Source organism: Thunnus maccoyii, chromosome 24, assembly GCF_910596095.1.
Source record: "Thunnus maccoyii chromosome 24, fThuMac1.1, whole genome shotgun sequence".
Taxonomy (NCBI): Eukaryota; Metazoa; Chordata; class Actinopteri; order Scombriformes; family Scombridae; genus Thunnus; species Thunnus maccoyii.
In genome coordinates, this window is record NC_056556.1 from 20,333,697 (window position 1) to 20,347,895 (window position 14,199).

At 39.1% G+C, this 14,199-nt stretch overlaps 1 protein-coding gene and 1 long non-coding RNA gene across 7 annotated transcripts in view; one reads left to right on the forward strand and one right to left on the reverse strand.

The window, feature by feature from the left end:
• The window catches only part of LOC121892134, a 55,869-nt gene that overhangs the window by 22,934 nt on the left and 18,736 nt on the right, over window positions 1-14,199 (forward strand). For 2 of the 4 annotated variants that reach the window (XR_006094302.1, XR_006094303.1), the window contains exons 3-5: window positions 10,991-11,057; window positions 11,337-11,477; window positions 11,729-12,332. This is a non-coding gene — a long non-coding RNA (uncharacterized LOC121892134). Of the gene's footprint in view, window positions 1-10,990; window positions 11,058-11,336; window positions 11,478-11,728; window positions 12,333-14,199 lie in introns of those variants that run through there. The other 2 variants (XR_006094305.1, XR_006094304.1) reach the window with 2 other exon arrangements.
• Window positions 1-14,199, reverse strand: part of LOC121892132 (chloride intracellular channel protein 5) — a 29,950-nt gene that overhangs the window by 5,586 nt on the left and 10,165 nt on the right. The window contains exons 1-3 of one of the 3 annotated variants that reach the window (XM_042404977.1): window positions 1,753-3,113; window positions 532-641; window positions 317-442 (exon numbers count right to left, since the gene is read on the reverse strand). In XM_042404977.1, coding sequence (XP_042260911.1) covers window positions 317-442; window positions 532-587 — 182 coding nt within the window. In that variant the 5' untranslated portion in view covers window positions 588-641; window positions 1,753-3,113. Of the gene's footprint in view, window positions 1-316; window positions 443-531; window positions 1,033-1,752; window positions 3,114-14,199 lie in introns of those variants that run through there. The other 2 variants (XM_042404978.1, XM_042404976.1) reach the window with 2 other exon arrangements.

Sequence of the window (14,199 nt, forward strand, 5' to 3'; positions counted from 1 at the left end):
TAATTCTTTCTCCAGAATATCCAATGGTCAGAACATTCATTATTTATTTCACATTGTGCATCATTTACTCACTCACATATCAGTGCTACACATACTGTTTGAAATTCATCCAATCAGCCACTGCCTTTATGGTGAGAGCCTCTCATCCATCTTTGCTACTAATAACCCCAACCCTACTTGTTATGAGATAAAGCAATTCAACTATATCATATCTCTTTAAAAAGGGTGCCACAACCCTATTATACTTGTGTAACCTTGATTAATTAACAAAGTCCTCTCTGGCCAGCAATATTCCAGTAAATGTGTGCTTGTGTACCGTGGTGGGGTCAGTTTCTCCTCCAGGAACTCCTCTATCTTGTTGACGTCGACCTTGACTTCGCCATTAAAGGTCACAAAAGGAGGGTTGGTTCCTGGAGCAAGGTCCTGCAGGTCAGCAGGCTTCCTGACAACACAAAAAGAAACATTTAGACACTCACAAAGACTGTATCTTCACACAGGTGAATATGCATGTGTGAGTTCACAGAATATTACCGCTTGAGGTCGACGGTGGTGACATTGAAGATGACTCCTTTAAGCCACAGGATCATAAAGAGTCTCTGAGAGAATGGACAGTTACCAATGCTCTCCCCATCACTTCCCGCCTACACACACAGGCATGCATGCATGCACAAAGAAAACATACACACACAAATATAGAAATGAGGGAATGTTTTATATCAACTTTAAAGTCTCAGTAGGTGTCAGTGCCAAAATGAGAATAGGTCATTCATAATGCACATTACAGTATATTTATGGGATTTTATCTGTATATAAACCTAAAAGCAAAGTCCTGCAAGTCATTTAATTCCTTGAGGATCCATCAGCACTTAAAACAACACTTTCAGTGCTGTAATAAATTGGCCAAATAAAGGGAGAAAAACACAATGAACACAGTGAACACAATACATATTAAGAATAATGATGGGCTTACCACAGAATAGCTCTCACCACTATTTTATTTTAATGCCAAACATTGTTTTTCACATAAATCCCAGTTTTACATCCTATTCTAGAGTGGTCAAAGTCACCAGTTTTATCATCCATTAATCAATATTTTCATATTAGCTGTGGATAAAATCACCAACTCTGCAGTTCTGTCAACTCCACATAGCTCTTTGGCCTATATTATTTATAGCCCATTATTTTGGTTTTAGGGCACATTTACATTTATGTTTCTGTCTCAATAGCAACATACACTGGCAGCATATGAAACACCAAGCCAATGCGGAAATAGCTTAAAATGCAATGCAATTGATGGCCACATGATGCTGTCTCCAATAGACTCCCATTCAAAATGCCTCAACTTATCTCTAAAAATACTAAGAAAATCATTTTTTCAACAAGTCATTATGGTCTCAATCGCTCAATTCAGGCCCTCAAATGACAAATGACAATGATGTGCTCATCATCGTCATTTGGAAGTTATTGCTGCGTTAATAAGATTTGAAGATTGACAGATTGATTGACAGCTGTGGTTGACAGCAGGCTCACCTGCTGCTCTCCCCAGCTCCAATACTCGCACTGAGTCGTACTATTGTTGCAATTTTTCACTAAGTTTAATGTTACTTGATTATGATACCTGCCCTGTTAGCACAATTTAGCTAAAGTAGCTAACATTAGCCCAAGTGTGCAGCATTCGGTGTTCCCAGTAATCTAACATTAGCTAAGGTCTAAGGTAGTGGGGCCTGTTTCCAGAGCATGAAAGGCAACAACCTGCACTCCGTATCTCCCAGCGTCAATGTGTGTCAGCTCTCCAGAAAAGCAGCAGTTTGATCATATCTGCTGTCAAGGTCACTGCATCCTGGCAACTGCACCTTGACTAATTTGTCTTACTGTAGGATGCATTCAGTGCTAAAATCAAACTACTTTTCAGTGACAGAGTCCTGATAAACCTACTGTACACCAGCTGCCCAACACTAAACAGCACAGATTAAGTTAGTGACTCGCTAGTGAAGACAGTGGAGCATTTAGTAGCTAATGAGTGAGATACTTACCTCGAGAATTGGTGGAAACCAAAACAGAGCTAAAAGGTGAGTGAATATTGGACTTGCAGTCATGGGGTGGACAGAAGTAGTGACTATGACAAGTACTGACTTCTGTTCTGAACCTGTCTTGTAAAATCGAAGTTCACCTGTCTCACAATTTGAGTTTCAGACAGTTATTTCAGTTTATATTGCTAACATGGTAAGTATTGCTAAGTTGTATTTGTTGTTTTTTAAATTATCTCAAGCTAAGAAATGTAAAACCTGGGCACTGGTTGGTTTCTGGTAACCTGGCAGGTTTCTGGGGCTCTGTACAGCTATTGAAGCTGCCATGTATAGTCTGCTGTGTGTACTGTACTTAATGGGACCCTGGAGGTGACAGGGTACATAGATACATCACAGAGGGAAAATAACTATATGTTAAACATAGCTGCCACAAAGAAAAAAACATTACTGTGAATATAATAAAGGATTTTCAGAAATTTACCATATCTCTTACCTTGACAAACAACTCAATGGTAGGGAAGCCCAATTTTTTAACTATAATGTCATACCAGGACATTATGAACAATCCAGTTCAGCATTCCAAATGAGCAGAAAGTTTGAGTGAAAGCTCACGCGGCTCCTCTAAAAACACTTAAAAGACGGTTTCTTTCTCCAAGAACAACAAAAAAAACAAAGAAAAAAAAACAGAGCCAAAAAGGACGTTTTCAGTTCAGGGCAAATGTAGTATAATGCAGAGGTAGTTAATCCATACCAGCAGTTTTGCTGTCTTCCAATAAAGCCATGATAACCACCAACCAGCACAATGTGTGTCTGTTTGTCCATCTGCTTGCTCCTTGGACTGGTTGTTTTTTCTGCTTTCTCTGGTATGTCAGTGTCTCCTCCACACACAACCCCTCTTTGTCAGAACAAGTACAAACACAGTCTCAATGAACGTGTGTGTGTGTGTGTGTGTGTGTGTATTAATAACACTGTGAGGAGAGAAAATCTGTTAATACAGTCACATTATGGGATTAAAAAACATCTAGGGATAAAAAGCTAAGCATTACATTCAGGAGAAGACATTTAAAGGTTAAGGCATGGGTTGTGGTTAGGTCTATAGTGGTTACACACTGTAAAAAATCCACAGTAATTTACTGTGTTTCTGCACAGTTAATTACTGTGAATATATTGACAGTATAGTACTGTGTATTAGGCCTAAAAACAGGAATCAGCATGTTATTGTAAAAGTCACAGCAGTGAACATACTACTGTAGAAAATCCAAGTAAACATTATATTACTGTAGAAAATCATAGTAAACATCATACTATTGTAGAAAATCAGAGTAACCATTATACTATTGTAGAAAATCAGAGTAACCATTATACTATTGTAGAAAATCACAGAAATATTCATACTACCACAGAAAACATTGTTACTGTAGAATATCTCTGTAATATTCATACTACTGCAGTAACCATTATGTGACTGTAGAAAATCACAGTAATCATTATACTACTGTAGAAAATCACAGTAATCATACTACTGCATTATGTTACTGTAGCTAAGGTAGCAGCTTTCCCTTTTTTAGAGAAAATCACTAATTTCGAGATTCTTTTGTAATACTTTCAAATAAAACCCTCAAATTCATGGTGCAGATTATATAGTTTAGACATTAGTAAAAAAAAAAAAAAATTATATATGAATTCAAATACTTCAACATGCCTTGTTTCATCATGCTTCAGCAGGCTGTTACATTCAGTTTTTGTGAGCTGATTGGTTGAGCCAAAGAAATGTGTCACGCAATCTCAAATTTGAAATGCATCACTGGCACCAAATCTAGGCACCAAAGTTCTTCACTGCAGCCAGTTTAAGACTTAAAAGCTTTTTGGATTTACTTTGTTGTCTTTCTTCTTTTTTACTGTAAAGGATTTTCTTTTTAAGAGTGCTTGTGTTCTTGTCTGTTCATGCTTGGTGTAAAGTTGTCAGATGGTGTAATAAATAGATAAAGTGTACTTTCTGACATCTTACAGCTTGCTAACGCCTGGGACACACTGCCTACCTCTACCTAAGCAGTGCATGTGCATCACTGAACTGCTGTGTCTTGCTCACCTGTAGTGTCCACACAGACAGCGTTGCTGCTGGGGCACTGCTACCGCCAGCCCTATCTTTCTACAGAGTTTGACTTTGATAATGGCCATCAATAATAGAGTGTTTCATATCATTTCTTTATAAATTTAATTTATATTTAGTTTAGACAAAAAAAGGTTAAGAAGCATGTGCTCAATTGTGAAAAATAAATAATTATGTGAGATGAAAGCGGCTTTCTTTCTGACAGGCATGGTGGGGTCTGGTTGGGGCTACTTCTGTGTCAGCCAGCCACATACACTCCTCACACAGGACAGGTTTTTCATTATTGATTATATTGATTATTCCTCCACTTAAACCCCCACTGTTACTGCTCCAAGTGAAGAAAATCCCTCTAGATGACACCAAGTTCCTCAAACAGGCCAAACACACTCTGATAAACTAACCTCCATTCTAACTGTCAGGAGCGAAAGTGACAACAAATATGAAAAATAACAACACCAAATCTCCATCTCGAAACAGGTCAAACTGGCAGGAGTCCTAGTTTGAACTAATATCACAGAAAGCGAGCCAGAGTCAAGAGAAGAAGCGCCATGCGTCACCAACTCTCTGCGCTGGAGTTACCCACCAGAGAGGCTCCCTGTCCCTCTCCCTGTCCACTGTGCAGGCTGACCTGCAGTGGTGACACTACATTTTTTTCATGTCTGTGACATATTCTACAGATATAGACATTCAAACTATAGTGAAAGGTATAATGTTGCTGGTATGACATCAATATGACTATCAACAGATCCTTTTCACTGTGTATTTTTGCTGAGAACCGCGCATGTCACATGGAAAAAATAGGTGAGACCAAAGTTCTAAAAGTTCCAACCTGTGTTGCTGCTCTACTCTGTTAACATGGGCACTGAAATGAAAAGCAAGAGGTTCCACGACACACGCGCACTGTTAGCACAGGCTGTGTGTCCTGGCCATTATGGCTTGGTCCACCGGACACGGCTGTGTCGCATTCCGTTTCAGAAATGTCCCAGAAGCGGCTCTCCGCTCTGCTCTGATAAACATTTGCGCCTAGTCACACAGTTTGACATGGAAGCTGCGTCAAGCTGCACAGAGCAGATCGAGCCGGGCAAGAAGTCAGTCAAAGAAAAGGCATAGAGCATCCAGTCAATTTTCAAAATAAAACACCCCCTGCAGACTCCCGATCGTATATCACATGACTACATCAACATTATGTCATAACCAGTGGAACCAGGCCAGAAGTCAACTGATCAGAGTATATTTGTTACAACAGACTACCAGTAGCTCATCCTGTCAGACTAGTTCGGTGAACTAAGCCTCTCACACATAATGACCTACCCCGGCAAAAAACATTGTTTAGTAGCTACTCAGGTCAGACATGTGTGAGAAGCACATATACAACTCCTACAAATGTAATTATAAGTAGAGTAGTTAATTCTGGCAGGTAGGGAATATTCATCAGAATTGACAACTACCTCTATAAATGTGGTTAAAAGTAGAGTAGCTCATTCTGTCAGGTAGGAAATATCGGAATGGACTACTATGAATATGTTCAAAAGTAGAGTAGCTCATAATGACTACCCAACATATGTACACACAAACAGACACACACATTTATCACTTATTTTTATTATTATTTGCTATCTCACAAGCACTCACACTTCAGATAATAATGACGTGCCCATCAGAGACGAATGTGGCACTGCACCTGAGGAGAATAATAGTGGTCAGACATTTCTCAATAGAAGATAGAAGACTGAGAGTACTAGTTTAAAATATTTTATATAATCAACCATTTACAGGAACAGAAATTACCATCATACTGTCAATTTCATGTACATTACATGTAACAGTGGACTTAAATGCATTTATAATTAAAGCTGCAAGCAGTGTTGGTCCGGACCTCACACTCTGGCCTGTCGGGATCAGATCATTTTGCTTTTTAAAAATGAGGGATATTTCTTAGTGTGTTTTGGCCACATTCACTTGAATTTCAATTAGTAAATTGAAAACTCTTGATGAGTTTGTGTGTAAAACAAATTAATTTCCTAATTTTCATCAAGTCTATTTTTAGAAAAGTACAGACTTTTAACCCACATGACCTGGTCAAAGTTTGATTGAAATGTATACTGTCAGGTGTGTAGAGACAATAAGTAACTGCAGCTGAACACAGAAAAATACTCATACACTTGAATGGAGAGTGTGAGTGAACCCACAACTTTTTGAACATTGACTGCTTCCACATAGTTTTAGATACAGACTTCATTTGAACTTTAAATGAGTCATGAGACTTTGACCTACAGATCTTGAATTTACATGTTTTTTCTATCTTTTATTGTTTTTGAGATATTAGAGTGTGAGTTTTAAAGTCTTTTCTTGCTCCTCCTGTGATTTTATAATGATTGTGTATTGCAGAATGTTTCACCACACTGAGGGAGTGACATCACCAAGAGCAGTTGGAGAGGAGAATTTTACAGTACGCTTCTTATGAAATATCCTCATGAATTACTTAAATTACTTTGGCCAAATCTTATATTAAAAATCATATTTTTTAGTAGGAAATTTCATTGCGAATCCATTGATACAGGTTTGAAAGTGGTCAGACTTATATTTAGACATCAGAAGTCTCTGTTTGACACAAAGTTCATGCCCATAGATTGCCTCCCCATTGTTTTACATTGTAAGGTGTGATGTGGCACTGCAACTCTGAGGGCTTATAAAATCTAAACCATTGAAGTTATCACAAAGTTTTTAACAACTTTTTTTCAGCATAGTGTCATAAGTCACCTATTAAAGTTTGAAGCTGATACCAGTAACGCCCTAGAAGGAGATACCGTTTGTTCAGGGGCCAAAATTAGGGCAAAGTCTTATTTTGAAAGGCTAATTGCGGACTTCCTGTTGGACTTAGGTTAGGGGTGTCAGTGTATGATTTGTGGGTCTTGATGAGACGAATAATTGAGTTTTGGTTCGATCTCTCTACAACAGTCCTACGGGCCATTTTAGTTACATAGGTGGTGCTAGAGAGCACATTTTGGCACTTCTGATGTCTAAACTATGAGTCTGACCACTTTCAAACCTGTAGCAGTGGATTCCCCATGAAATTTCCAAAAACGTGACTTTTAATGTAAGATTTGGCCAAAGTCATGGGATTTATGAGGAGATTTCACAAGGAGAGTGACATTCTCCTCTCCAACTGAGAGGGAGAGAGAGAGAATAGGAGGGGGCGTGATGGGTGTGGGGGTTGAATGGAGCTCATTGAGTGAGAGTGACAGTTTAGTGATAAAGATCTGCAGAAAAATAAAACCAAAACTAAAATTTTTAGCTCTGTACTGCAGTTTTTCCTTTATTAGGGCCCAAGCACCTAGCAGTTCGCTCACACTCTCCATTCAAATATATGAGTATTTTTCTCTGTCCAGCTGCAGTTATTTACTGTCTCTACACACCTGACAGTACATATTTCAATCAAACTTTGACCAGGTCATGTGGGTTAAAAGTCTGTACTTTTCTAAAAATAGACTTGATGAAAATTAGGAAAATAATTTGCTTTACACACAAACTCATCAAGAGTTTTCAGTTTACTAATTGAAATTCAAGTGAATGGGCCCAAAACTTGCATGATTTTGATGCCACAGGTGTAAGTAAGACAGACCTGTCTCACCCTGCAGAAAATTCTCATCCTCACACCGTTGAGATTTGATGCTTCGCCATGACAGAGGAAGTTGCTATAACTTTATTGTGCATGCTCCAGTCTGCACCAAACTTTACATGTTTGATAAGAGTCCCGGCCTGAACACGTCTACATGACATTATACCATTAGTGATGCGAACTGGCTGAAGAGCGCCCCCTACGAAATTTCAGCAAAGCAGCCCCAGCAGCGGGCAAAACAGTGGACAAAGGAAGTGATGTTTATCTCCTTCTTGCACTGTCTGAAAACAGACCAGGTCTGAAGACATCTACATGCCTGTGACAGAAGCCCTTCGATTGTGCGGCGGCCTGACTTGCACAGAGGTGTGAGGGCCCGTTCAACGCTGCTTGCAGCTTTAATTATCTCGCCACTTCAGACCTAAATTTGACCCCCTAAACATGCTCAAAAACTCACCAAATTTGGCATGCACATCAGGTCTGGTGAAAAATTTGGTAAAATGTAAAAAATTAACCCCCAAAGTACCAAAATATGCTCTATAGCGCCACCTATGTCACTAATATGGCCGCCACGGCCCGTAGGAATGTCGTAGTGAGATTGAACCAAAACTCAATTATTCGTCTCATCAAGACCCACAAATCATACACTGACACCCCTGACCTAAATCCAACAGGAAGTCCACAATACACACATGAAAGTACAACTTTGCACCAATTTTGGACCCCGAACAAACGCTATCTCCTCCGAGGGCGTTAATAATATCGGCTTCAAACTCTGATCCATGACTTATGACACTGTACTGAACAAAAGTTGTCAAAAGCTTTGTAATAACTTGAACGGTTTAGATTTTATAAGCCCTGAAAGTTGCTGTGCCACATTGCACCTTACAATGTAAACCAATGGGGAGGCAATCTCTGGGCATGGACTTTGTGTCAAACAGAGACTTCTGATGTCTAAATATAAGTCTGACCACTTTCAAACCTGTATCAATGGATTCGCAATGAAATTTCCTACTACAATATGATTTTTAGTGTTTTGGCCAAAGTCATGGGATTTATGAAGATATTTCACAAGAAGAGTACTCTGAAATCCTGCTCTCCAACTGCTTCTGGTGATGTCATTCGTTGTGACACATGATGCAATGCACACTCATTATCAAATTCCAGGAGGAGCAAGAAAATACTTTAAAACTCAAACTCTAATATCTCCAAAACAGTAAAAGATAGAAAACACATGTAAATTCAAGATTTGTAGGTCAACATCTCGTGACTCATTTAAAGTTCAAATGAAGTTTGTATCCAAAACTATGTGGAAGCAGTAAATGATCAAAAAAGTGTGGGTTTGCTCATACTCTCCATTCAAATATATGAGTATTTTTCTGTGTCCAGCTGCAGTTATTTATTGTCTCTCTACACCTGACAGTACACATTTCAATCAAACTTTCACCAGGTCATGTGGGTTAAAAGTCTGTACTTTTCTAAAAACAGACTTGATAAAAATTAGGAAATTAATTTCTTTTACAACCAAACTCATCAAGAGTTTTCAATTTACTAATTGAAATTCAAGTGAAAGGGCCAAAAACTTGCAGAATTTTGATGACACAGGTGTGAGTAAGACAGACATGTCTCACCCTGCAGAAAATTCTCATCCTCACACCGTTGAGATTTGATGCTTCACCATGACAGAGGAAGTTGCTATAACTTTATTGTGCATGCTCCAGTCTGCACCAAACTTTTAATGTTTGATAAGAGTCCCGGCCTGAACATGTGATGCAAACTGGCTGAATAGCACCCCCCACAAAATTGCCACAAAGCCCCGGCCCTGTATTTTGACACCTGACATCTCAGTGGATTATGTTATAGATGCAGATTACTAGAGAAATAAAAGAAGCAAAATACATGGACGTTGGTTTGTGATTGTGGAGAGCTCTATGTGTGCACACCTCTGTTAAAGCAATTTTATGCTCTCTGCAGTTTTCATTATGGACCAATCTGTATGCTGGAGAAAACCCAAAACAATGGAAACTGCTAACTCAATCAGATGCAAAACAAGGGCAAATTGCTCTCAGCTGCAACACTTTGTGGGCATGTTTGCTTGTCATATCATTACTGCAATATCTTTTGTGAATAGGACCTTGAGATGGGGCAAATAGTGGTTTCAAATGATGTACAATTTATGGTGCTATCAGTAGCTGCAGTCCATTCTTTGTGAATTCGCCCCTTAGCTAGCTAGCATTTTTGGCTGAAATGCTATTCTAGCAATGTCTTTGTCGAGCATTTTAACTGTATCTGAACCGCGCCACTTTCGCATATCCATAGAGTGTTAGATACTAGCAAAACTAGATAAAAAATGTAACTTAATGAATTGTATCAGAGTGATGTCTTCATAGCAAAATAAACATAGCTAACTGTATATAAAGTGCTTCAAACTAGCTCCACCTCCAGCAGCTAACAACTAGTTTACTTGTCATAAGCTATTTGAAACACCTGAAACATAAGAATTTTTTTTTTCTCGCTAATTTTAGAGATAACATTTTAATCTAGTCTAATTTCATTTAATTTACCTGTAGAAAACCGCTCTCTCCACCATGAAAATCCCAGGTAGTTTAAAATTATGTGCGTGTCCTCTGGAATATTTTTTTCACCTCTAAAACACTCTGCATATGCGCACATCGTGTTGGTAGGTCATTCTGAGCAGTAGCTCTATTTGTCAGGACACCAGAACACGATGCAGCCATTACATGACTGGTGGAATCAAGGCGTTAGCCACAGTCCGGAGCAGGAGCAGCAGCAGTAGCAGCAGAAGTCACCAACATCACCAGCTCAATAAGAGTCGTCAACATTAAAACACTTGGAGCTGACTAACAACAGACATTACACCAAGCTAGTGTTGTAATTAAATTATTAACATTGATTTCTGGCTGCTCATGAGTGTGTTATAGGAGCATTATATTGTTAGCTAATTGTCTGTTAGCTAACAGAAATCCATAGTTTACCTGACTATGCATTGACTATGTTAAACTGAAACAGCTTCATGTTACAAATCGAACATGTCAACAGGCTTGTTGATGTTACAGATTTTAGCTTTGTATGCTCTGCGCTCAAGGGGCATGTGAGAGCCCCAGGAAAGGATGGTTAATTAAAAAGTAATCACTCTCAGTTAAAATAATGTTTTCCAAGGTCGTACATGGCTCTTGATCCTGATGCCTTTTTTCATCTTATTTCTACTCCTCACAGGTGACGACCACTCCTGCGGATGCCAGAGTCCAGTCTCTCCCTATTATCACAGGTCTCACTGTGCAAGGTAAGATTTAAAATCCACAGACAAAGCCAATTTAGTCAGCTCTTTTGGCAGTTGGGGTTATAATATGTGCCCGTTTTTAGACATTTATATTTATATTTTATATTTATTTTGGCTTAACCACAAGCACCTCAGCAGTCATCTGCCTAGACCTGTTCTTATGCAGTAACTCACACAAACAATACTGTCTCTGTTGTGTAGGTTTCGTAGTTTTCACAGAGAAAACAATACTTTAAGGTAATAGAATTGTTGTCAATTCAGTGTTTGATCATTACTCATCAGGAGAACCTCAACCTGAGATCCTGTGTACAACCAAATGGATGCTGTCGATGGAGACCTGACTTCACCACCACCTTGGCTGTCCTTCACATTTTACAACATGTTCACCGTTGAATATCAGGAGGAAACAACAACATCGCTAGAGTCTGTTCAAAATAATTTCACATCACATCCTACTTTACATTCTTTTCACTTGCATTTTCCCTATTATTGCTAGGACTGCTATTAATATGTCTTTAAAAGTTTCTTAGCGTAGGTAAATAAAATCTTGTTAGGTGTAACCTATTTTACAAAATCTTACTTCTATATTTGTCTTAAAAATGTATGTTTCGATCATAGCTTGGCTATTCCACAGACAGTAATGGTAAAACATTTTTGTTTTTTGTCATCTACAGTAGTTTAATTCAATTTGCTGAAGAACACAAAGCAGCAGTGGAGGATCAAAGTGAAATCACCCAGCTCCTGACCTGTGGCCCAGTCCACTTGCAAAAGTAGACTGAAGCGGGCTTCTGGACTCTTTATGCAAGTATGTATCCGCAAACACAATTTTAAAGACTCTAAGAACACCTGCCTACCTGGTGAATTGAGGTCTCCCATAGTTGAATATCCATGTTTAGATTACTGAAGAGTGTTTTGTTTCAAGGAAAGTACAGTCTCTAGTATATTGTCAAATTCAGTAATTTGTTTAACTGTGGCAACAGATTTAAACAAGTTTTTATGTGCTGGATTTTTAATGTTGTCTTTGTAACACATGCTAATGTTTGTAATATAAACATTTAAAAATTTTGTTGACCTTGAATGACTTTAGAGGACAGAAAGTTGCACCCTACTTTTATGGCTAAAGGGGATGTGGTAGAATGTATGTAGTATGCAGCAGTAAGCCATAACTACCTTGTCATGTCACCAGCTCTAACACTATTGAATTGTTTTGGATTTCGTTGTGTTTTCTACAGTTTTACTCTTGATTCATGAAAGCATCTACAACAGCATCTTATTAAAGACACAACTAAGATGATCCCTGACTCTCATGCATTTATTGGACGGTGTTTGGCTTGCTGTTGAATAGTGTTGCCACATAATGAGAACAATACAGTGAAAATATGTCAATCCTACAAGCAAAGCAAGTTTCATGGTAGTAGATCACATATAGATTCTACATAGATTCTATATGCATCCTCTGCAGAGGAAAGCATGGCCAATGCCACGACAGGAGTAACTCCAGGTGTGGCAGACTGTATGTCAGAGGCGGGTTCAAGACATTCTGGTTCATCACGGCTATCACATCGATCTGGGTCATCAGCTGCTGCAGCAGCCGCCAAAGCACGCACTCACACTGAAGCACATGCAGTATTTGCACAGAAGGAAGTTGCTATCAAACTTGACAAAATTAGATGACCCATCAGTTTGACCAAGCCAAATTAGAGGCAGACTTAGATATGCTATATCATGAAAAGGAAGCAGCTGCGGCTCTGCCTTAAGCTGAAATACTAGAGGCAGCAGCAGCAGTAGAGTTTGAAGAAGAGTTCCTGAGCAAGTCAAGCCATGGCACCGTATCACAGAGCAGACTGGAGTGTACGAGAGACTATGTTAGGGCACAAGATCACTTTACTGAGAGGGCTAAAACAAACACAGAACTGTCATGCCGAAGAGAGCCGCTTCTCCAAAACCATCTTGATTCAGCCAATAGTGAAAGGCTCATACCTACAGATCGCACATTCCAGAAAGGTATTTCATCATATCCAAAGCTAACTAAGCTGGACTCACCTGACCCTCATCCACTTAACTCACTCCACCCTCTACACCATCACCAGCCTGAAGTTCGAGACATGTTGGACTTTGCTAGATTTTTAGCACGTCGTGAACTCGTCAATATTGGTCTCACAGTTCAATGACCAACCAGAGACTTTCAGGGCATGGAAGTCCACTTTCATCAACGCCATTCATGGCCTAGATCTTACAGCTGGTGAGGAACTGGAATTACTCACAAAATGGTTGGGCAAGGAGTCATCTGAGCATGTGAGGAGAATTCAGTCTGTCCATGTGTCTGACCCCAGCGCAGCTTTAGAAATGGCTTGGGTCGCAAATGAGAGAGGAAATAAAAAGGTTTCTAGACGAAAATGATAAAGGGGAAGTTGACTCAGCTCAGAAAATTAGAAACGAAATAACTATGTTGTACTCACAGGAAATTGAAAAAAAGATGATATTTACAAAACAGAAATACTATGAGTCAGGCTCAAAATCAACTAAACCTTTGGCAAGGAGGCTACAAAAACAACAAGCGGATAACACAATATATAAAATAAGGGACCCAGATTCTAAAACTATACAATATAAACAAGACAAAATACAGGAAACGTTTACAAAATACTATAAGTTACTGTACGCACAACCCCATTTAAGGATGAGCAACAAAATGGAAAGTTCCTTGAGTCGCTTAACTTACCTGTTCTGTCAGAGGAACAAAATCAAACATTAATAGCTGCAGTAACTGAGACAGAGCTAAACAGCGCCATCTCCAGGCTCAAAGCTAACAAGTCACCCAGCCCGGACAGCTTTCCATCAGAATGGTATAAGGCTTTTCGACTCGAGTTAATGTCAAGCCTTCTTCAAGCTTGCAATTCATATCTAACGAATGCTAAAATGCCCCCATCATGGAACAAGGCAGTGATCTCTGTTATCCCAAAGGAGGGAAAAGACAAATTAGAATGTGGATCATATAGACCAATTTTGGTCTTGAATGTTGATTACAAATTATACACAGCCATCCTTGCCAGGTGATAGGACAAGATCCTTCCCCAGCTTATACATAATGACCAGACCAGGTTTATTTCACAAAGACAGACTCACGATAATATTAGACGATCGC